Below are 23917 nucleotides of genomic sequence, written 5' to 3' on the forward strand. Positions count from 1 at the left end.
GGAGGCGTCGGGCTGTGCGATTGGGCACACCACACCCCTGAGGAGCCGCGAAGGCACTGTCTGGAGCTCCCAGCCCGCCCGGGGGTGCCTTTGGGGCGGAAGGGAGGGAAGGAGGCTTGGCGGAAGGAGCCGTACATGAGCCTTCTGGAAGGTTCCGGCAGCGGGGGAGTGCCGGCAGGGCGGGGTGCGGAGCCCGGGAGCGCCGGAGACCGAGGTCAGTGGGCTTGTTCCTGGGGGAGAGTGCGGGACTGTGCCAGGATAGGGGAGAAGTGGGCATTGGGCCGGGGGAAGAGGGAGTAAAGCGAAAAAAGTGGGGTTTAAAGCTCCTGTTGCCGCGCTGCTCTTCCCTCGCTGTGCGGCTCTTCGCTGGAGCGCGGCGGGGCGGAGGGAGAGCGAGCTGTTTTCTGTGGGTGTTTGCACACACCGGGTGCCTGCAGAGCCTCCTTCTACCTTCTGTAGGTCAAGGCAGCAGGTTGGGCGAGGGGTTTAGTGACTTACAGCAGGTATATTTTTGCAGGTTAAGCACTGTCTATTGGTAGGTGTGAGACTTGAGGAAGCGTTTGTATTCCTACTCAGTTCTTACCAAAGCAGGAATATTACTTGGAATGCATTGGGAGAGCCTTTTCTGTGTGTGCTTCATCCGTGGCACGATGATGGGCCACGTAGTGGGTTTGCACTAACTAACCTGAGACATCAGCTTAAGTTATTTAAGACCTTCACCTGTTACTGCTGAAACAAAAGGTCATTGTAAGTGTCTTAACATATCGCATTTTGCGTTGTATTTTAGTTCAGTGTTGAACTTGTGTGTACCTCGGGAGCTTTGTTTGTGTTAAATGATATTGGGTAAAGGTTTTGCAGACGTTTCAGCTGTTCATTGTCATGTTAAACTGGGGGCAATCAGTGCTGTCTCTCAGAACTTGTTCTTATCCCCGCTGTGTTGCTGCTTAGTGCTGGCTTATGCAGCAATAACTTCGGAACTGGAAGGCCAGTGTCTTGATTTTCTGAGACATTTCATTAGGCGCCTACTTCCAGTGTGAATTCTTCTAAATGGTAAGCTAGACAGTGCGGTGATGATACCACGGTGTGCTGGTTTGTGCCGAAATGAAATGCAAATTACTTGCTGGAAGTTTCATTGTTCTGTTGTAACTCCCAGCTCTGGTATGTACCATTGCAGACAAAAGTAATGTGAAATACTAGTAAAAATCTGTGATGTTAAAGTTGTTTGTTCAGCTTGGGATTCCTCTTTTGTATTAGGCTGTTGGGTTTTTTTTAAAGTTGTGAATATTCTCCTCTGGTGTTTCTGTCCATTTGGTCATGTAGGTAGGTTGTAGCAGCCCTTGTCTGCAATCAGCCTATTTGTCCTGGCATTGGAATGGAAAAGATGCAGCATGGATGGCAAATCTTAATTAGGTTTTAACATAGCACCTCTTTAAGAAAGCTAGTTTGAACCATGAAACATGTAAATCAGTTGCCTAGACTAGTACTCCTGACACGAGCAGTAAAAATCTATAGGCTTACTTTAGGTGTGTGGCCTTCAAATAGGCTTAAAAAATGGTGGCATTAAAAATGGTTCATCAAAGGCTTGTTGTTCCTTTACAGTAGTGAGAAGGGAGACACAGGAGATAAACATGGAAGTCGTGGTGTTAAAGGTAAGCTGCTGTTTTTTTTAAATCTGAAGGATTGGTCTTTATTTCCATGTGACTTTCTGGAGGTCAGATTTACAAACAAGATGATGCCTGTGTATTTCCATTCACCAGCAATTCTTTACACATGTTGGGTCATATATGGGTTGTATATATTTTGTAATTTGTTTTAGGTTTTGTTTTCTTGGTTTTGTTGTAAAATAGGTGAGTAGGTGTGTGAGTTGACACAGGCAGGTAGCCAGAACAACCACAAAACCACTGCTGAAATGTAGGAAGTAAATTTAATTAGTTACCTGAGAAGCCATTTCATGACCTAGTGTTGTGAAGGTGAAAGATGTTTCACTTGTTAGCATTCTGTATCTCAGTATCAGTCACCATAGTTTTGAAGGTGCCCCATAAAGATGAAGTTTTATTTTTACATTTGCTGTTCAGATCCTCTTAAAAGTCAGTAGTATTTGTTCTCTATTCCTTGCCCCAGGTTGAAGATCCAAGTTGCTTTTGGATTGCTGTGAAGGAATGTGTGCCAGGCGTAGTCAGTAAAATAGCCTATGAAAACCTCAACGCTGAAATGAACCAGTTGTATAACAATTATAAAGATGCAGGTGAAATAAAACCAGAGGACATAGAAAAAGGCCAGGTAAGATCATTACATAGAAATAACCTATTCTTTGCATTGGTTTAGGGGTGAAGTATCAAATATATGTATTAATTTATGTTTGAAATTTCTGCGCAGAAAAGTGTAGCATCTCTGAGGGTTGTGTTTTCTCATCTGTAAGCGTCATAACTGTATAAGCTGCAAGGCTTTTGTTTTGCAAAGAAAATGGAAGTCTGTGTAATAAATACTGTGACCATGCCTCTGAAAAAACCCTTGAGTCTAATTAGGGCCATTTAAAAGAATCTGCTGTCTTGTTCTTTGTTTCTTCCTCAGGTTTATGTGGTTTTCAGTGAGGAACTCAAGTGCTGGTGTAGGGCACTTGTGGAGTCAGTCCGGTGCCAGGTTGATGGTTACCAGATTGGATGTTTTCTTGTGGATTATGCCAAAGACTGTTCTGTTGCATCGGAGAAGTATGTATTAAGTAGTTTTTGTCACTGTTAATGTATTTGGTAATAGGTAGAGATGGTATCAGTATGTACTTAGTCAGTGCTTTGGTTTAATTGAGGTGTAGGTTGTGTCCACAAGGAGCTGCTAATCAGGTGAGACACTTGAAAGAGCCTAAGTGCAAACCAGTCCTTATTTTGTGGTATTTTAAAAATCCTTTCCGTTTTAGATTTTGCTTTTTTAAAGATTCAAAATTATAGATTCACAAACAGGAGGATGTTTGCGAGACCAGTGACTTCTGCAGAAGAAATTCTGCTCTGTAAAATTGAAATAATTTCCACTTTGTTTTTCAGCATTCGAGTTTTAGTAGGAGCATTTGCAAAGATCCCATACAGAGCAAAGAAGTGTCGTCTGCACTGCACAAAGCCACTGACACTGCACATCGACTTCTGTGAAAACACTGCCAAAATGGGGTAGGAAGAGTTTAATAAATATATTATATTCATGCATTCCTGAAGTGTGAGATTTTTGTGCAGATTTTTTTAGAAGGGATCATATTCAAGAAGCAACCTGAACTCAGAACACAGAACTGTACCAGCTACTAAGAGGAAAATTAACTCTCTTCCAACTGAAAGGATGAAGCTGCCCAGGGAAGTGGTGGAGTCACCATCCCTGGAGGGATTTAAAAAATCTGTAGATGTGGCACTAAGGGACATGGTTTAGTGGTGGTCTTGGCAGAGCTGGGTTAGTGGCTGGACTCGGTGATCTTGGGGGTTTTTCCAACCTACATGATTGTATGATTTCTTTATATTTTATGTTAGATGCAAGCCATGATACCTTGAAAAAACAGTATATTTTAATTTTGATCAGTTCATTATATTGGTGAGCTGAAACAGTATTACCAAGACTGAAGTAATGTGCTAAGTAATCAGGATCTGCTGATTTGTCTAGTTTGCACGAATTTGCATGACTTAGAGCTTTGTGCTTTTTTTTTTTAATTACCATTTTCATGTTTCATGATGTGGGATAACTGATGGTGTTTATTTTCCTAGACCAGCCAAAAGATGGGATACTGCTGCTATCCAGCATTTTCAAAAACTTCTCAAAGGTGAATAGCACTTCAGTTTTGGGAAAAAATCAATTGTTAGGGAAATGTCATACTTGTACACAAGTTTATTGTACTTGTGTATATTGATTGTATTTGCGAATGGTGTTTGTTAAAAATAAGGAGAAAGGAGCTGCACAAGTATGGAGTGACTTAAGGCACAAATATTTGTGGAGCTGCATTTTGAGTACTCTGGGCTTCCATGCTGCATGAATTTTGTTAGTTAACTAGATTGTATCTGGCTTTCAAGCCGGCTAGCTAAGGGAGCATCCATGTCACATTTGTTTTGGGCATTGGAACCTCTGTGTGTTTAACATGAGTCTCTGAGTGAGCATCCCAGCTGTCCTGCAGCAGTATATGTAGAGGTGCTTCAGGATTTGGGAATGAGCTTCTATCGGCTGTGTCTGCCTGAATGAAAAGTGTAACAAAGCTGTGCAGATGTGCAAATACAACTTCTTTCAAGAGAAGTAAATGTCACGCTTGGAAAGCACACATTGGTGCTCCAGACTGTCAGAGTCTAAGAGGTAAACCAAGACTTTTAGTGTAGAACTAAGAGTAGTTATTCTTGAGAGGTCATTCATCAGTCTGTTTCACCTCTCAATCTGCTTTCAAAGACTAAGGACAAGTTCCTTTTTGGAGCTTTTGAGTTTTTATTGTTAATTTTCTGGTTTCATTTATGTGAAATAATAAGCACTACACATTTTTAGTTGTGATTTCTGGTTTTGTCTGTCTCAGAGAGTACAGGTGAAGAATACTAATAGTGTGATAAAGGTTTAATTTTCTTTTCTTGTTTTTATTACTACATTTAGAGGCCACTGAGGTTAAAGCCGCAATACAGGCAGTAGAAGATAAAGTGTTAGAGGTGTTTCTTTTTGTGACTATAGGAGATGAAAAGGTAAGATACTCCTATATTTCCAATCCTATTGATGCACTTTGCGATTAGTTTAAGGCTGGAAAGCATGACTTGTGATTTTTGTAACTTCAGTCAGATACAGTAGAAGCTAAATCTTTAACTTACTGGGGAGTTTTATTACAATTCTGTTCATTGTAAACCTCTGGAGAAATTCCAGGAGGCAGAACATGTATTTTTCTCTATATGAACCTTTTTCTTTTTTTTTTTTTTTTTTTTTTTAAATAATGGACAAGCAGATGAAGTCCAGCCAGTACTTAAGTGGACAACTTTATGAATTATTTGGTGCACTTCTTGTGGTATCGTACTCGAAGATGGTTCAGTTAAGGCAGCTGCATAATATTGTAAAAAGAACTAAAAGTTCACACTCTTGCATACAGGAGTCCTCAAGTTGTTGAAAAAGAGATCCGATCTAGTTTCTGTTGCCAAAATGTGTAACTTCTGGGAAATCTCTGCTGTAGCTACTGCCAGACTTAAGCAGCTGTATGGTAGATACAAGGAGTTTTAGGCCTGATACTACTTTTTTTTTTTCTGCCAGATTTTGATACATGCTTGACTAAACTAGAGGGTTCTTTTGGATGTGTAGGGCTCATAGAGTTAATTCAGTACAGAATTTTGGCCAGAAACGTAGAACTCGCTAATTAACACCTGTTGAAACAACATACAGGAAGATAGCATTGATTTTCCTTTTTTTTTGGAATTAATATTCTACAGAAAGCATTCATTAGTACTTCTTATGTCTGGGTTTTTGTTTGGTTGGAGTTGTTTGTCTGGGTTTTGTTCTGGGGTTTTATTTATTTATAAAATCACTGCTTTTGTTTAAAGCTTCACAAATTCTAAGCAAGTATGTGTTGGTGGTGTAGGTTATTGCTTGTTGTCACTGATGAGTGAAGATCTTGTTTGTTTCGTTGGTTTTTTCCATAGATCTGTGTTAATGATGATCTGGTTGCAAAACACTTTGCTCGTTATCAAGAAGCTGAGGGGACTGCAGGGAGTTCTCCAGATGATTCTGACAATGAAGTGGCACCAAATGCTGAGGGTGTTCCAGTGGAGTTCGTTGGTCCCACATTTGTTGCCAGGCCAAAACTGCCCTTTGGCGAGAAGATGTCACCTCATCTTGAGCCAGGTGTGACCCACGTGTGTGGGAAACAATCCTGCATGCAGCACTTTGTGTCTTTAGTTGGATGTGTGGAATGTGAATATCCTGTCTTGGTTTGGATCCCACTGATTGGGACATGTAGTGTCCATCTCTGGCTTTTTGTGTGTTCACATAATCAGAAATGGGTATCTCCATTTTGTTTACCTTTTTAGGTCTTGATGGTTTTAATTCTGTTCTTGAAAAGACATCCCAAAGGTCAAGCATGGTTCTAAATCACAATACTGTGCCTGTAAGTATTATATTTTGTATTAAATTGTGAAATACAAACTAAAGTAAACATATGTCGGCCAGACTAGGAATTCTGTAGTCACTCAGCTTGTTATTCTTAGACAGTTTTCTAAGGTTTGATTCATCAGAATCGTTGCCTTAGCCAGAAAAACTTCAAATTTGTAAAAGAATGCTGCAAAATATTTGGAGAATCCCACAGTTAGGTAAGAAAGCCACTTACAACTTTGTATTTGAAATATTGCTTTTGAACAGTATTTTAGTGCCTAAGATGTGTTTTCTTTCTAGGTGGTCAACACAGTGCCAGGTTTGTCTTTGAAGGAAGATAAAGCAGTTCAAACAGATGGGTATGGTGCAGCATGTTGAATATTGGGAATGGTTCTGTAATCAGTTAATTGGGAGCTGTAATATGTTTCCAATTACTATTCTTAGGCCTCTAAAGGGCAGAGAGTAAGGGAAGGTGCATACACATGCTTTTGGGGAAGGGGGGACTTTGAAGCTGCTAATAGTTACCCAGACTAGAAAAATACCAGTTCTTTCTAAGCAGTAGCTTGGCACCAGGGCTGTGGTGGGGACGTATTTTTTAATGCACACTAAATATGTTAACTTGCTTTGTTTTATTCTGAGTGTGATTTAAAAAGTTTTTAGACTTAATGGAATGTGACTGGGTCGATTTGTACAACACTTTCGCTGTACTGCATGTCAATTGATGCATCTGTAACAAACACCAGGAGTGTTTGTTACTTGTTTCTGACTGATGCAAAGATCAATTGCTTCATGTTTTGAAACTTTGAGAAACCTTTTTCCTACTGCCTGGTCTACTTTTCTTTTTATTTCAGGGAATCTACCAATAAATTATCTGTGAAAAAGGTTCTATAGGATTATGCAGGGTTATTACAAAACTAAATTTGGTTTTCAAAGTAGTGATTTTTGACTTCTCCTTTTGTGTTGAGGGGTTTTCCTTATTGGCGTAGATAATGTGTCAGAAATACTGAGTGAATTGCTTCATGACATTTTGGAAATACTGGTGGTATTTATAAAGGACATTTTTATTTTGCATTTATGTTAGATTTATTATATCTGTTTCTCAGGCTTCCACAGTTCTTAAATTTCAGTTCCCCTCAGTCATGCATGGTTGAAGATGACAAACAGGTATTTCAAGCATTAACTTTCATTTAACTTCTCTTGTGCAAATAGTTTGGCTTCAGTAGCATTGAGTCTTTGTGGAAGGAGGTCAGGGGCTGACTGCATCTGCATTGGCTACAAAATTCACTGCAGGCTAAAGCTGAGCCAGCCAGCCGAGTAGGGGATACCTCTGTGAATTTGAGAAAGGGCAAAAAATGTAGGGAAGGGAAAAAAAATAAGAGAGAAACAGGCAATGCCAAGGTCAGAGGAGCAGGAGCAGCTGCATGCAGGTGTTCCTGCAGTCTGTAGAGGACCCACCATGGTGCAGAGAAAAGAAATGGGAAGGAGCAAATCTTCCTTCATGGAGCTCATAAATGAGGTTTTGTCTTGGCATTGGTCTGTGTAATGTCAGAATGTATGAATTATATTTAAAGTGAATTTAGAATTTGATTCATTTACATCAAAATAGCATTTTTTGAGTGTAGTGATTTTGAGTTGTACATAAGCTTAAACCCCTTTTATTAAGTATTGCCTTTTTATTTGCTTATATGTCTCATGGTTTCAGAGTTTCCAAAATCCAGGGGAAGAAAAAAACTTTGTGTTCCTTAGCAAGAGAATTGAGCCATCATCAGTTTTGGATACAGCACCACTTCCTGATGGTCTGAAAAAGGTAATGCTGATGTCATGATCCTGGATTATCTTTTTAATACAAGTTTCATACCTCAAATTTACATACTAAATATTACAGTAATACCTCAGTTTGGGTGAGGAATGTGTATGAGGTTGTTCATGTGGTTGAATAAATGAAGCTTTGGAGAAATGCTGTAAGAATTTTACACGTGTTTTTCTGGTATATTAACCACTGCTACAAGTGGATTTTAGTACAGTAATTTAACAAGTCAGCCCAGAAGATTTTTCATATTCTTTGTGAAGGATGTATATTATGTAGTGGGTCAAAAGCTTTTAAATCACTTGTTGTTACATTTTGTTTTGTTTTGTTTTGTTGGTGTTTAAGCACAGATTTCATGGGGAACTCTTAATTTCTCTTTCTGTAGGAACTTGCTCAGAACAACTTTGCAGGCCCCACCTTCACCGAGTCCTACTGCTGGCCACCAGTAGCTCAGGGATGTGATGTCCTTGTCATCTCCCATCACGGAAATGATCCCTTATTATATATTCCACCAGTCCTTACACTTTTGCAGTCGGACAGTGCCTACCAAGCCTTGCCAAAAATGAGTGGAGTATGTATCTATCAGACCAGAAAGCCTGTTTCTACTCTGAATGTTTGGAATGTATGCATTCATGTCATCTCAGTGTATATTCATGATGCCTGCCAGTTTCTGAAAGGCCTCTGCTTAGAGTACTTGGAGGGACTGTGGGAATGGGGGAGTCCCGAACTTCTTTTTAAAGCAATCCCTAACAAGTGGTTCATACCCTGGTACTTAGATACATGATGGAACTTTGTTTCTATGTGAATAGTAGGTACTTATTAAACTAAAATGGGTATTAGCTGTTTTAGATACTATAATGCATTTTCTAGCTTGTATTAGATCACAGAAACAGGATTCTTGAGGTTGTAAGGGACCTCTGAAAATAGCCCGGTATAACCCCATGTATGGCAAGACTCTTCAGGTTCTGAACTTCTGTCTAATACAGAAGTATAATAATAATAATTGTGGTGTCAATTTTTGTACTTGTGTATTTAGCCACTGGCACTCATTTTATGTCCTGGATGGAAGAAGGCACAACTTGTTTTTGACCTATTGAAGACACACGGGAGACGCTGCAGACACCTTCATCCAATATTGATAATCCTTGGGCAGAACAAGGAAGCAGCTAGCCAAGTGGAGATCCGAGGCTGTAAGAACTCTTTCTGTCATCTTAGTTGTGCTTGAAGGCACTATGGGCTGTGTTAATTGCAGGAGCATGTGAAAGAATGATTTCTGCTTCTCGAGTTTTTGGGTTATAAATTGAAGTTGGAGAGGTTTTTTGTGTGTTTAAATGGTAGTTTTACAACTTGCTGTTTCTATAAATGCTCAGTACTTTGTGTATCTAACTCGGTAGTATGCAGAGGGTGCTCCACAGAGAAACAGCACAGAAGTAATAATGAACCTGTTGGGAGACTTGGCCTGCTTAGATGTATGTACTTAAAAACATAGGTGCATTCTGGTTTGATCCCTTTGTTAAGCTTTGGTTGATAACTGCATTTTCAAAAGTGGCTTTTATTCTGCCAAGGGAACAAGAACTATGGATAAAACCATGAAGCATGATTTCCATTTCAGCAGTTGGTATTCTTTCATCCATCATTCAAGTTTGAGCCTGGTGGATGAATTCAGACCTTTTAGTAGCAGAGCTGTTGGTGTATTTTCACCAATGAAGATGGGTGTGGTTTTATTTATATGTTTAGATTCACATGTACATACATATGTGTGAAAATTCCTAAGCTACAATGTGTGCTTTATTCCACTGTTGAAACTGAATTTTCCTAAAGTTGCTCTTGCATGTATTTAAATCTCTCTCTTCTGGCTATTTGGTGCTGAAGTTCTTACCTCTGCTTCCAGTACCTTACTGGAAAATGAAATTACATCCTGCTTTGTAAACTTTTTTAACCTTCAGACATTTCACTGGATTTCAGAATATCAGAGCCTCACCCAGTAATGTCTTGGAAGACATGCAGGAGTAGAAAAACACAGACTGACTCCCCAGCTTCAAGACAAGGCATCTGAAATACAAATGTGACCCTTTTTCATGAAGCTGCTATGTCCTTTGGTGTCATATTAATACTCTTCCAAGTTTTAAGTTAATTTCTTTCCTTTCACCTTGCAGGTGAAGTAGTAGTGACTACACCCTACAACCTTCTGAGACTGCTGGAATGTAACCCTTGGTTATTGTGGAGGCTTTGCCATCTTGTTCTAGATGAAATTGAGGTGCTGTTCTCTGACACTACTGAACAGGTAAAGGGCTTGCACAGTCAGTTGGCAAAATGATGTTCCAGGTGTGCCTGTGTCTGAAACAGTGGCATACACTGAGGGGAAAAAACACAGGAAATGGGTTTACAGTGCACCCCTTCTTTTTTTGATTTGCAAATCACTGTGTTGGCAGGTTGGGCTTGTGTTATAGTTACCTCCTAGTTTTTGCTGACTGCCTCTGCCCTCTCAGATCTGTTTTGTCTAGGCTTAGTGTATTGCAGGTTTGAACAGATCCTTTTCCTGAGATTTCCATCTCCGAATGGAATCCTGCATTACAATTATGTGCATGTGCTGTCACTTCATGCTGTCCTGTTGCTTTCTCTTGCTTCAGAAGTCATTTAAAGAACAGGATAAAAGTCTATGCACCAAACCCTTCCTTTTGGGATATGAAACTTGCAGTCTGCTGTGGTAGTGGTTTTGTGACTGGAAAAACCAGTGTGCTCAAACAGTGTATTGTTCTGGGCTGTCATGTGCTTACTGGAATATGATGAGAGAAGAGAAAAAACCCTTTTTTCTCCCTAGATGTTTACTATACTAGACTGTTGTAAGAAAGCCACTGCTCAGGCACGGGGGAATCCACCACATCAGATCATTGCTGTTGGAACTCGGTGGAACAAACACATCACACCCTTGATAAAGGAATTCATGAATGATCCTTACGTTGTGATAACAGTTACTGAAGAAGCTGCCATCTTTGGAAATGTGCAACAGGTAGGACTTTTGGAATGCTGTCGCTGCTTGGATATGTGGCTGCTGCTGGTTTATTGGAAGCAGGTGGTGCTGCAGTGCTGCCTGCCGGTGTGAGCTGAAGCAGGTGTTAGAAGTCATGTGTGAGTGAGTCACTGAATGAGCTGGAGATCTCTTACCTTCCTTTACCAGACCAAGGTGAAGAAAGTCCCTTGAATATTTCATGGTTAGTGCAAATGAGTCTAAATTCTATGAGATGTATTTGCAAACTGTGCAGTTCCTGACCAGAATGTCTTTGCAGTTGCTAACTGTGACTGGCAGAACTAAGGTAAGCAATCCCAAGGCAGATATCTGGTAAAACACTTGGTTTGCTGCTGTAACACAATACCAAACTTTTGACCTCAAATTTCCAGAAGGTCTATTATTACATGTTCTCAGGTACCTTCTCACTTAGTTCCCAGTCAGTGTGGTGTAACCCTTAAGAGTAATACAAAATTGGGGGTTTTAAAGTGTGATTTGAATTATTCTGTGTCTCAAAATGGAAAGTTTGTGGATTTAATTTAAGATGAGGCATTCTGAGCATGTCAGAAAACTGAAAACCCACAAGTTTTTGTGAGAAGTTGTAATGATTGAACTGAACAGAAAGTGTCAGTGTGGGAATGAATTAGGGTTAGGATTAGAAAGATTTACATAGTAAAATAGGTATGGGTTACATGAATTACCAGCCCTCGGTTTTGTATTTGCTTTTAGGTGGTGCAGCCTTGTATGAGCAGCAGTAAAACTGCTGAGTTACTCAAAATACTGGATTTTACCCAGAGGAATCTTGAGAAGGTGCTGGTATTCACTGACTCAGTAACTGAAGTAGAGATGATTCATAAGGTAAGAAAGTATTTAAACTTACATAGATAAGTGGGGTTTTTAAAAAATTTTAAAGTCATTACAAACTAAAATATCTTGGCGTCTGAGAGTAAAGGAGGAATGTGAATTTGGGTGTTAATTATTCCTGCTAAAAGTAACCCCAAACTGACTGCCACTGAATAGTAAGCCTAATTAATTCCCAAATTCTTACCATCATTCTCTCTGTCAGATTGGAACTTTGGGTTGAATCAAACTGGCTTTTTGCCAGTGAATGTCTTGTCAGTTTTTCTAATTTTTACTGTTTTCAGTAGTGGGATGGGTGAAAAAACTTAGGGCACTGTGTTAGGAAGTTCTGTGGTGTTGCTTTCTGCTCTGGAGCAGTGGAACTTTTAGACACCCATTTCCCTGATTAGAAAGAAATGTTTTCTGCCCTCCTGTGAAATTCTGTCAGAACTGAGTTCAGCTTCAAGTGATCAGGAATGAGGGGAAGAAGGCTCAATATGCATTTTTTTAACACTGACATAAAGCTGCTTCCAAGTTACCTGCAATGGATCACACCCCAGTTCCACACCTTTTTCCAGGGATTGTGTACTCAGCATTTCAGAGGTGGAGATTTAAGACACATTTCATACAACAGTTATTTTTTCAGATGTTACAGCAATGAATATAAACAGCAATATAGCAATAGGAACATCTCTTGTGGTTGGGGGGTGTTTGCTAAAGGAGCAAACTGTGAGGATGGCAGAATGAAAACCTTCAGTGTAGGATAGCAAAAGGACATGTGGCTGGATTGTTCCAGTGTCCTAGGAAGCAGTATGTAAGTCCTGAAATATGGCAATGTATTCCCTTGTACAAGCTGGCATAGGTCCTGTGATACTCATTTCCCTTGAATATTTGAGGGTTCATTTCTTAAAGCATATCAAAACCTACCCTGCCACCACTTAAAAAAGTGCTTGTTGATGTTGCAGCAGGATTGAATCTGTTGTTAGTAATCCTTGTGTAATTCAACTTCAAATGTCTTTCCTGGCCTATGAATATGTTTCAGGGGTTAACTGAGTGGAGAGTGCTTGTTCTGAGGGACTGAAACATGAAATCTGCATGTTGTTAGGTCATGGAATCAGCTCAGATTAGAGAAGACACATTAATGAAGGGAAAAGCTTGAAATGAAATTTTTCCTTTCTTAAATGTCTGTCTGATGTATTTTAATCCATGGGAACTTGAGCTTTTAGTTTTCTTTTTATACAGGAAACTAATGAATCTTATCTCCATTAATATGATTTGTTCTTCGTATAAGCAGCCTACATTTTATTAACTCTTTTCTTGTGTCTCTTTACAGTAAGGTGTGCTAAATTCTAATAAGAGATGCTGCTTATTAGAGTTGATTGGAGCAAGTACTGCTTCATTGCAGGAATGTATAACTTTTCACTTTATCATGCAGACACTGAAGAGCAACTCAATAGTTTCCTTGAAAAAACATAAGGAGAGCAAGTGTAATGCCAAGTGTGTCTTGGAGCGGTGGAGAAAAATGCACAGTTCTGGCACTCCTGCTGTGTTAGGTGAGGATTCTCTCTCTGTCTGGTTGGGATTGTACCAACCAGTGTTTTCAAAGATTTACAAGTATTTTACAAGTGCCTTCTGCTACAGAGGAGATCTTAAGTCTGAAATAATTTCCAAACTCCACAGATACATTGTAATAGTTTTTAAGAAGTTCCATTTGATGGTTTTTTGGTTTTTTTTTTTAATTGTTTGCATTAAAAAAGGCCTCTATCCATTCTCAAACTGAATTTGTTTTCTGTTTTACACAAAAGGAAGATTGACTTCCCTCTGCTTTGTAGGTTCCTACAAAGAGCTATGAGAATTCCTGCCGTATTTCAAGTGTTTTCTGTCTTACTCCTGTGAATTACTGGGCTGTGCTCAATTCTCTGTATACTGTGGTGCTGACAGGAAATAGAGAATTATATGAGATTGGCATAAAATGCTGTGTCTGCCATATGTTGATGGGGTTTATTGACTGGAAAATATATAAAGCCTTATAGGAATGTATTGGGGGGAAAAATACACCTTCATCTTCTAGTCAGAGGGTGGGGAGGAGGAAATCAGCCTTGGTTCATGTGATGTGACACTTCCCATGTGTGAAGTATTCCAGCTACATTCCTGTGTGAAATGTGTGCTTAGTTTTAACAGATGACTGCCTGCAGCCTTTGGGGATCAGAGATGCAACTTGTGTGATCCATTTCAGTTTCCCATCTCCAGGAGTGCTTGGGCAGCGACTGCAAAGCACAGCTGATAACTTCTGCACTGTGATGAAGGTTGGGTGAGCCCTGACTGGGCAAAGCTACAGTGGGTTACTACTGGTGAATGCATAAAAGTTTTCCAAAATATTTCTTATTGCTTGTAGGATTCTACTGTAGATCAGGAACATACAAAGGCCAAGTCAATCATTCTGCTGGCAGAGAACAGCTCCTGTCATGCACCTGCTATTCTCCACTATTTAAAACATGCAGAAGCTGAAATTCCAGAGGAACTCCATGATTTGGCTGCCAGGGTGCTGGAATCTGAACAAGATGAGAAATTCTCAAGGCCCTTGTGTGCTTTTCTTAAAACATTTGGGATTTGCAAGTAAGGAAATGTAGGAGTTTTGTGCCCTGAATGATGATTGCTGCTGATTCCTTGATGAATTTTCCTGTTGGATGCTTTAATTTGCTTATGATTCTTTTTTTTTCCTCTTGACTGTTGCAAATCACATAAAAACAGTTTACAACTGAAACCAAAGAGCTTTTTTCTAAATCTATTGTATCTTTTTTTTTATTTTTTATTGTAGGAATAGAGCAGCGTGTCCAGATCGTCATGAAATTAAGTTATCAATAGACAGGGCTCAGAATTTTGCAGATGAAATGATAGAAACACCTGAACGTGTGACAGTAAGTTACAGTTTTCCTTGGCCTTGGGTTCTTAAACAGCTACTTAGCATGTTACTTCATTTATTTTTGTATTCCATTAATCCTACTGCAGTAAGTATATAATTTGTCATGGCTATTTGTTGTTCTCTAGCTTTTTTTCCTCTCTCCCTTGTATAAATTAGAGTGTCAGATTTTTCTTGTGTCCTTAGCTCAAACTGGAGCTGTTTTGCAGGTAATTCTGAGTTTACCTCCGATTTTTTTCTGCTTTGAAGATTCATATTCCATGGGAAGATGACTTGTGTTCTGTTTATTTCTTCCTTTTATAAATTGAGACCATATACCAAAATTAATGAAAATGAAGGTTTATAGAAACTTCAGTTGTATTTCTTGTAGAGGAAACACAAAGTAATCTTTGTGAGTGAAGAGAAGTTGAAGGATTTTTTTCTTAGCTGACATGTACATGCAAACATTTTGAAAACTCAGCATTTGGCCTTGGGACTAGAAAAGGTATTTTTATTTGTAGTATCGCCAACAAATTGGGTGCAGCTACTCTCTTGTAGATAGAACAGTTAAGTTACTGCCTACAAAATTATTGGTGCTTTGGAAGACACTTTTGCTGCAGAGTGCTGTTTTAGTTGAACTTTACTTATTAATAGTTCCGTGTTCATGAAACCTTCATGGTTGGCTATTGGGTTGACTTTGCTATGATGATTCTTCACATCCCAGTAAGAGTTTGTATCTCTGGCTCCTTTTGAGGCTATACCTGAGGTTGCATTCACAGCAGCATTTTATGCACTGGTGTGCACAGTTGTGTATTCACAGTCTTTCATTTAAGTTATCTTTTTGCAAAAAGAGCAGTCAGTTCTTGTAAAACTCCCTGTAAGGCAGGAGAGTGTTCACAGTAGAGCTGGAGTGGTGCAGAATTCATGAGTAGTGAATTACCTGGCAGGTAATTGGCAGAACTCACTGGTGCTCAGTGAGGTGGAATTCCATCACCTGACTCCCAACACTTCTTGCTCTGTACCTTGCTGTCCACTACTGACTGACTGTTGGCACTTAGGATTGAGAATAATACCAACAACTCACTGTTTTCTGAAATTTGTGTGTACAGCAACATCTGTCACCTCTTTGCACTGGAAAGAGGTATGCGATCTATATATGAACAGTTACACTTCGTTGGGTTAGGAAATCATCCTTCCCTCCTTGCTGCTGATGTATTTGATCCTTTCAGATCCTGCCTCTCCTCATTGTACATGCAACAAACTACTTTGGTCGAATAGTGAAGAAGCAAAAGGACCAATACACAGTTCTTGCAGAAGAAATGAATGATTATTTCAAGGTACCAGGACATAGGATTTCTGTTAACACAATGGAGAAGTCAGTGTTTTATGGGTTACGTGAGGGAGCCATTTGCCACAGGTAAAATTTTGTTATTCTTTTGCTTTATTCATGTGCATGGTTTTTATACAAAGCTTTTTAAAAATTTGACTTTTGGGTAAAGAAAATAGCCTATCCTCAAAAACAGCAAAAAATCATTGCTGTGCTAGTAATGCTTTTAAATGCTCTTGCCTGCTCTGAATTCCTGAATGACAAACAGGATGATTCTCTACACATGCACTCAGGAATACAGAGTGGGCTGTGAAAATACCAGTTTTAAAATGAGAGCAAGTTAAAAAAAACATGCACAATTAGTTACAATAATAATAATTATGTGTTTCTTTTCCTACTGTATGAAGGGTTCAGGTAGTAGAGACTCCAGCAAAAGATGAAGAAAATACCTCTAAGGTCACAATTAAATACATAGATGAAGGCAGAACAAGTCAAGTGGATAGTGATCAGCTGCTTCACTTACCTGCAAGGTTTCAGAGTCTGCCACCTCAGGCTGTGGAAATCGTAGTTTGTAGAGTAAAACCCATAGATAATGAAGTTGAATGGAATCCAAAGGTAATAAGCAGGTTTTGCATGGTATTTCCTTTATGCTCTTTATCTTCTGTCTCTGTCGAACAGTTACAAACTGTAAACTTAGGTACCAAATTTCATTGCTTATTAGTATTGAGTAAATATTTGCTATTGGACCAGATTCTAAGAAGGTCAGTTTGTTTGTTTTCCTGTGAAATAATACAGTGAAATTAATGGGATTCTTTTCTCTGATTTAAATGTCTTTTTTTTTTTAATGGGTTATTGCTGCTTTAGATTTTGGGGGAGGAACAGGGGAAGTGTAGCTTGTGTAAATTGACCTGTGTTTGAGTGATCTCTCATTAAGGAAAGTCTTTCCTTGAAGGCTGATACTGCTCTGACTCAGACTTAAGTTAGAGTTTGTTTTACTCAGAAACGTATTTATCTGTATAGCCTTTTCATTGTTAATCTCAGAAGATGTTGCTTCATTTTTTGTTAAAGTGACTGTAAAGCTGTGTTGGTATCCATACATCTCAAGTGCAGTGACAACTTGTTTTTCCTAGGTGACTGATCACATTGGTCACAAAATTAAAGGAAAACTACATCATGCAAAAGTGGTCCACACCTTGGGAAGGACAGTTTGGGTTGACCCAATGGTAGGTATAGAATGGCAGCTCTGTGAAGTCTTAGTATATCTGGACGTGATTAAAGACTGTTCCACAAAGTTAGTAACAAAAGTGTATTTGGGAAGTACTAGTTTTCAGTAGTTTTTGTGAAACCAGTTCTGCAGTTTGTCACACATTCCTCTGGAAGAATGAAACTTGGATCCTCCAAGATGGTTTGCTGATATCCAACAGCTTTTGAAGTAGACTTAATTTATTCTGTTTATAGTCTGAAGTCTGCTGTCTCTTGCAGCTTTTACAGTAGTTTGCAGTTTGTTTTGGTGTACATTCTGCAAATTAAAAAACACTGAAGGTTTTCTCCTTCATTTTCTTGATCAGAATAGGAAAAATAGTTGCTCTTTTTCTTGGGTTTTTCTTGTTCTACAGTTTCACGTACATTAACATCCAGCAGACTTTCTGATCTTGTGGAGTGAGTCAGCTGAAAAACTGAGTGGAAGAAAATGATCTGGAAGTCATTCTCTTCAGTAGCTTCTGTTCCCATCTGGTGTATCAGGTGGGAACAGAAGATTTCACCATACCTTTCACTAATTTCTAGGCTTTGGGGTTTTTCACTGTGCCCCTAACAGCCTCAGCAGTTCTCAGCTTGTTTGGGTTAAGAACTCTCAGTTCTTAACTGCCTGAAGGTGTATTCTGGTTGTCACTTGTGTGATCAGGGCTGGCATTGGTTACTTCATTGCCTTCCTGTCTGTGTTAGGGCAAACAGCCAGTTCCTTCAGCCATTATCTCAATAGAAATGATGGTGATACTTGGAAAACAGCATAAATCAGTATGGCTGTGCTTAAAATTTGGCTTAAAGAGCAGCTGTCAGTTGGAGAGAGATCATTGAAGAGCTGTGCTTTCCCTTTATTATGTTGTATAATTCAAGGTCGGGGTTACCAACATTCCCACCATGAAGATCTGGATCAATGAGTACAATATTCGGTCTGAGATTCTCTCCATGGGGTTAGGAATCGACAATCCAGAACATCTAGCAGAAATTCAGAAGCTGTGCAGACTGGTGCCAGTTTTGGGTCGTGCAGAGAACTTGGAGCATTTGTAAGTGTTTACAAATTTTTTTCAGCATATACTTCACTAAGAGAAAAAACCTATTTAATTTTAAGTGATTATGATTAATAATACAGTGGGTTTTATTTTAATGCAGAAACAGTTGTGTTTGTAATGTGCCTGTTTCCCATTAACTATTCTTTAGGCCCATAACCACAAGGAAAAGAAAATTCTAATTTTAGAAAACGTTAAACTAGAATTTTTTGCAGATAGACAAGTTAATAATGAAAAATATGGAGTCTGAATTCAGATTCTGTGACAATTTACAAACTGTCAGTGGCTAGTTTGAATGCTTACCAGTCAGTACTTAGTACCAGTCAGAGCACTGCAGCATATTTTGTGTTCAACTGCAGAGTTCAGTTGGAAATCAGTTTCCTTTACAATAGTAGGGGAAATTACCATTCATTCAATGAGTATTGGCTGCATGGTGGATTTTGCAGAAGCAGCACTGAACTTTGTTTTCCTTGCTCTGTAAATTTTTAGAAGTGAGTAAATACTGTGTGTGGTGGGAGGCCAGATTCTAAGACCCTTGATATAAAATGCTGATCAGCAAGACATCTGTAGCTTTTTTGTCATGGCCTCCAGTGCAGCAGTTTCCTTAGCCACTTCATCTTGTGGTTGTTTCTGTGACTTTGCCAGTCAACAAGAGAAGGAAGCCTGACACTCTCCATACTGCATTTCTGTCCTAGATTGAGGACTCTGCATGCCTATCTAGAACTGTGACATAGTTTGATCTTAACCGAAGGATGTGACTTTTCCCGTATTTGTTGAAACTTGTGTTTGCCTGGAAGGCTGTTTTTCAGGTTTTATTCCTTACAGAGGACTCTGAGGGTGTGAGGTTTCTGGTTCCTCAGGCACAACCATTTTGCATTTATTTCTTGTTTCTGCTGGGAAAGGAAGGTTGGGAGCCTTCATGTCATCACCAAAGCATTTAGTGCTAGAGACCAGACAACTTAATCGTGGTGCTGTGTGCTGAAATGTGTGCAATGCAGCTGCTTGGATCACTTTTGTAGACTTATTAAACCTGAGACTACTGTTGAAAAATTCAGAACTTCAGTGCAGGCTTTGTTAGTAAGGTACAGGTTAAATAAGGGGGCAGCAAAGAGCTCTTGTAAGGTGAAGTTGGCTCACTATAATTTGTGGGTTTTCTTTTAAAACTGCTTTGTCCTGTGTTCAGAAGAACGAAAGAGGACACAGCTGGTCTAGAGGAGGCATCCAATCCGCAGGAGACATCAATGCAGGAAAATTCTGCTGAAAGCTCTAACACTTCTGCAAGTCCTCCAAGCGGTAAACCTTCCCATCCTTTCCAGAAGTTTTCAGACTTGAATTCAGGTTAGGTGCTTGATTTCATCCTGTCATCCTGCCAGCTGCAGACTGCTCAGGGTGTTGTACACAGCAGCACCATGTGGCTGATGTTTGCAGTGAGCCACAGCTGCCTTCCAGTGAGCAGTGGGGAGATGCTGTGAGAGTGACTCTGGCTACAGTGACTGTGGGGCTCTTAGGGGAATGCTCTGTCCTTGAAACACTGAATTTTTTGGCTCTGAATGGAATATGTGAGCAGGAAGTCTCTGCTGTAGAGAGGAGAAGAGCTTTGCTGTCCAAGGCCCCAGAGTTTAAGAGAGTTGAAATCTGTTGAAATATGAGCATGAATAACAACATCGTTCTCTGTGAGTTTAATTTTTTTTCCCAAGATTCAGGATGGCAGGAAATGGCACTTTTTTTTTCCCCCCTACTTTTTTTTTTAATGTAATCTCAATGGATGTGCTTACTATTCAGTCAGTAGAGACTTCAAAATGCTTAGGCATAGCAGGGGACCACAGGATTACCTGCTAGCAGCTGACACATGAGTTTAGAGCAGTGAAAGGTGGGGGATGAAGAACTTGTGGAAGATGAAAAGGCTGGAGTACCTACTGTAGAAGGCTTTATTTTCCTGGTAATAGAGCCATACTAATGCCATGTTTCAAGCTGTGATGTTTACACCTGTATTAGTCATTTCATCCCTGAAACACCCCACTAATTCCCAAAATGGCATGTTTCAGGTTTCAAATAAATAATGTCTTTGAAACTGGGAAAAAACTTCACATGACCTGGAAAACTGCATGTTTGGTTAGGTTTTTTTAATTTTCTTACACCAGCTACAATATTCCTGATAATAAAATTTTACTTACTTTATGAAATCTTTCAGTGTAGGAAGTACAGAATTTAAAGGACAAAGACAGTAATTTGATTGCTAGGAAGTTATTTTTATGATGGTAAAGGGGAATTCTGGAAATACCTGATTTCTGTAGTATAGGGAAGTATGAAAGATGTTTCTGGATGTCTTCTTTTTAGATGATGTAGCTCAAACAGAAGAAGCAGAAGACTCTACTGTGCATCAGCAGAAAGGGTAAGGAAATAGTGTGATTTGTTCCATCTTTTATGTGAACTGCCAAATAGAATTGTTCTCTGTGTCTATGGTCAGCAGAAAAGTTCCTTTTGTCTGTCTGAGGTTGGTTTTACTCCTCTTAGCTTTTCCTTTGGCATTTCAATGTCAGACTGTGGTGTCATTCTGAAATGAGGCAGTAAGTGTGATTGCTGTGGATATCAAAGTCAGTGGAGCTTGTCTCCCCATGGAACGGGCAGCTGTGCTCCTCCAGAGACTTGGGAATGTGGTGATTTTGTAGGATTGAGTGGTGTCCCATCAGCTGCTTCCCTGGCACTGCTGCTGGTGTCACATCTGCATGGCTCAGGCTCCTTGGCTGAGTGTGGGACTTCTTGGGCAAATTCTGGCTCTTTGAGAGACAGCTTGGATAGACCTCAGTGGTTTTCTGTTTTGGAAAATGTCCCATTAAATTAGTTTTATTTCAGCTGTCATCCACAAATCAAGTGGTTTCAAGATAATGAGATTGTTACACTGAAGGTACAAATACTGAGGGCAGCTGACAGCAAATGCAAGTTCTCCAAAGAGAAGGTGGCTTTCAGGTAGGTTTAACAAACTTCAGTATAAACAATCAAGTGTCTTGACTTCGTTTGCTTTTAATTCTTTTAAGCATTTTATATATTGCAGTGCTTATTCAGAAGGCAAACTTTATGTGGCTGACCTGGAGCTGTATCAGTCAATAGTTGCAGAAAGGTCCACATGTGTGATTAAGGATACAGAGGCTGTGATTTTACTGGTAAAAGAGAAGAAAGGAGCGTGGTGCAAATTACTGAAGAAGAAGGTGAAGTGAAAATTACTTTCGAGAGTTATTGAATGTTCTGAGCGTATTTGCTGTGCATCAGAGCAGGTATTTGAAACAGTGTTTTTGTCAACAGAATGTTCATGTGTCCTTAGATTTTGAGCACTGGGAAGAGTCTGAAGATGAAAAGCCTTTTACAGTTGGTAAGGACTAAATGAGTCTGTAATTAGAATACATAAAATGATCAGCATTCCCCTTTTTGCATTGGGTTTATGAGAGATACTTATTTCAGTGGGTTACTCAAATTCTCTGAAAAGAGGTGAGAGGACTTCCAGAGCAAGCTAGAGGCAGCAGGACCCCTTCCTATCAGAGCTGCACAGACTAAAGGCAGATAGTAGTTATGAGTGTTTTGGTCTAGTTTGTAGTCAAAAGTGTTGGGGGTTGCTGGACTGGGTTGTTAATATTACCATGGGTTTTTTTTGTTCTCAAGGTTGTTTTTTCCTGGTTTTTAAATGCTAACTTCGTTAATTACTTCCAGGTTCTCCAAAACTGAGTTGCCCTCCTGCAGGATATGAAGAGTGGGTTGAGTCCTCAGAAGATAGTGATACAGATAGTGATTAATTGGGAGGAGAAATTAGTTTCTCCCTGATAAGGATTGTATTGTTAATTAAACAGTTAATGTAATTGTTGATTTGATAGTTGGTGTAATTGTGGCTAGTTCATGTAATTGTTAATTAAAAACTTCAGTGTCCTTAGAACCTGACTGCAAGTGTGCTTAATTACAGCCTTCACCTGAGAACAGGTACTGGCAAAGCTGTTCTGTTGTAAGAGCACTTAAGAGCTGACATTACCTGTGTTTTGGTCTTGCTCTGCATCCTGATGCCAACAGAAATCACCTGCTTGAAAAAAGGAGCCCCAGGGGAGATACTTTCCTTTGCTTGTTTTGTTCTTCTTTGACTTAATACCTAAATACAGTGTAAGGCAATGTTTTTTTTTTGCTGGTCTAGTGGGTTATTTAAGAGGTGCAAGTTACCTTTAGGTTTTGTTTTAAAAATACGGGCTCTTCTCTGAAGCAGAAGCAAAAACTGGGTTTAGCCATATGTTCTTAGCAGCTGGAAGCACCAGTCTGTAAAGAACAGTGTAAAAATACAGCAGAAGAATATTTTTCTGGCCTCAAGCAATTACTGATCAGGGTTTTCATGAGGAAGAGTCCTTGTGGACTTGAATTAGTGCAGTTGTATTTTGGAACATATATGAGCTTCTAACATTCTCCTGCACTAAGGAATTCAGTGAAATAATTTTTCTGTGTTTTGAAGCCTTCCCTAATGATCTCATTAAGGGCACCCTAATATCAGTGGGAGAGAATGATGTGGTGGAAGAGCAGGTGAGAGAAGGGAGGTCATGCAGAGTCTGCCAAAAAAGGGAGCTGGTAGCCCCAAAATGCCTGAAAACTCATAGGAGGGAGAGGTGTAAAAAATCCAGCAAAACCGGTAAAGTTTCTCAGTTTTATATGTAAAAATATATTCTAAAATAAATTAATTGATTTGAAAATAACCCCCCATACATTATTATATACAGGGGGTTAGAATATTCAGAATTTCTTAGATCCCCTCGGTTTTGAAAATACGAATACAACTTTCATACATATACATTAACCAGTAAAGTGCTTGAAACGGTAAGAAGAAAAGCTACCGAGGTAAGAATGAAAAATGCCAGTATAGATTCTGCCTTTTTTTCCTCCGTGTCTCCTGCGGCCCGGCAGTCAGCTGTGGCTGAGGCGGTGCTGCCGCCCTGTGGTGACGCCAGGCGATGGTCAGAGAGCTGCTGGCCTCTCAGCTTGCCCAGCACGGCCAATAGTTGCCATCGCGGTCCCGTGCCACACTTGCACGGTGCCAAGCCCCAAACTTTTCAAGGTCCCCTGTTCCTTGCTCGCTCCATCCCAGTCCCCACTCTCGGTGCTCTCCACATGCCCGTACCTGACCCTGTCGCTGGCCCTGTGCTCCCCAGCCATGGCCAAGGTCCCTGTCCCAAACTGAGGGGCAGTGGTGGTGTCATGGCAGCCACTGTGACATCAGCAGCGCTGCCAGTGTCGGTTTAAAGGCTGCGGGGTGCCAGGGTGAGCCGCAGAGGTGACCCGAGGGCTGCCGAGGCAGGAGGGCGTTGCGGGCTCCCTGTGCTCCCGGCGGGCTGGCAGAGGCTCTCCGAGAGCTCGCCCGGTTGGCAATGGTGCAGCAGGAGGCTGCCTGGGGCCGCTGCCATCGCCCCGTGGCCATGAGGAGGGACAGCCAGGTCGGGCCCATCCGCACCCGGCAGCTGCTGCGGCAGCAGCGGCGGGAGCAGAAGCCCTACAGCCGCCCGGAGCTCTGCCCCGGGAGCAGCCGTGTGCCAGCGCCGCGGGCCGGGCCCTCTCCCCCAGCACAGTAAACTTGTCTGCTCACCTGCACTGGGTTATCCCACACTCGTTTGTCACTCATCCTCCTCTGCCGTGCTCGAGGGTGGTGTTAGGGTATGGGACT

At 40.3% G+C, this 23917-nt stretch overlaps 1 protein-coding gene across 2 annotated transcripts; it reads left to right on the forward strand.

The window, feature by feature from the left end:
• Positions 1-95: 95 nt before the first annotated feature.
• Positions 96-22149, forward strand: TDRD12 (tudor domain containing 12). 2 transcript variants are annotated; one of them, XM_085071987.1, is made up of 32 exons: positions 96-214; positions 1600-1649; positions 2122-2280; positions 2572-2708; positions 3036-3155; positions 3735-3790; positions 4597-4682; positions 5622-5823; positions 6009-6085; positions 6370-6428; positions 7173-7233; positions 7772-7876; positions 8262-8447; positions 8913-9066; positions 10033-10160; positions 10698-10886; positions 11613-11741; positions 13159-13276; positions 13896-14029; positions 14119-14339; positions 14542-14641; positions 15852-16039; positions 16357-16564; positions 17080-17172; positions 18065-18234; positions 19257-19319; positions 19421-19530; positions 20575-20629; positions 21091-21204; positions 21290-21443; positions 21538-21604; positions 21940-22149. In XM_085071987.1, the coding sequence occupies exons 1-32, from the start codon at positions 136-138 to the stop codon at positions 22020-22022; spliced, it is 3855 nt and encodes a 1284-aa protein (XP_084928113.1). In that variant the 5' UTR covers positions 96-135; the 3' UTR covers positions 22023-22149. The 2 variants fall into 2 exon arrangements, with proteins under 2 accessions (XP_084928113.1, XP_084928114.1); XM_085071988.1 differs by lacking the exon at positions 19257-19319 and having other exon boundaries at positions 21940-22147.
• The last annotated feature ends 1768 nt before the right edge of the window (positions 22150-23917 follow it).

This window comes from Lichenostomus cassidix, chromosome 11, assembly GCF_008360975.1.
Source record: "Lichenostomus cassidix isolate B80296 chromosome 11, HeHo_3.0, whole genome shotgun sequence".
NCBI classification, from domain to species: Eukaryota; Metazoa; Chordata; class Aves; order Passeriformes; family Meliphagidae; genus Lichenostomus; species Lichenostomus cassidix.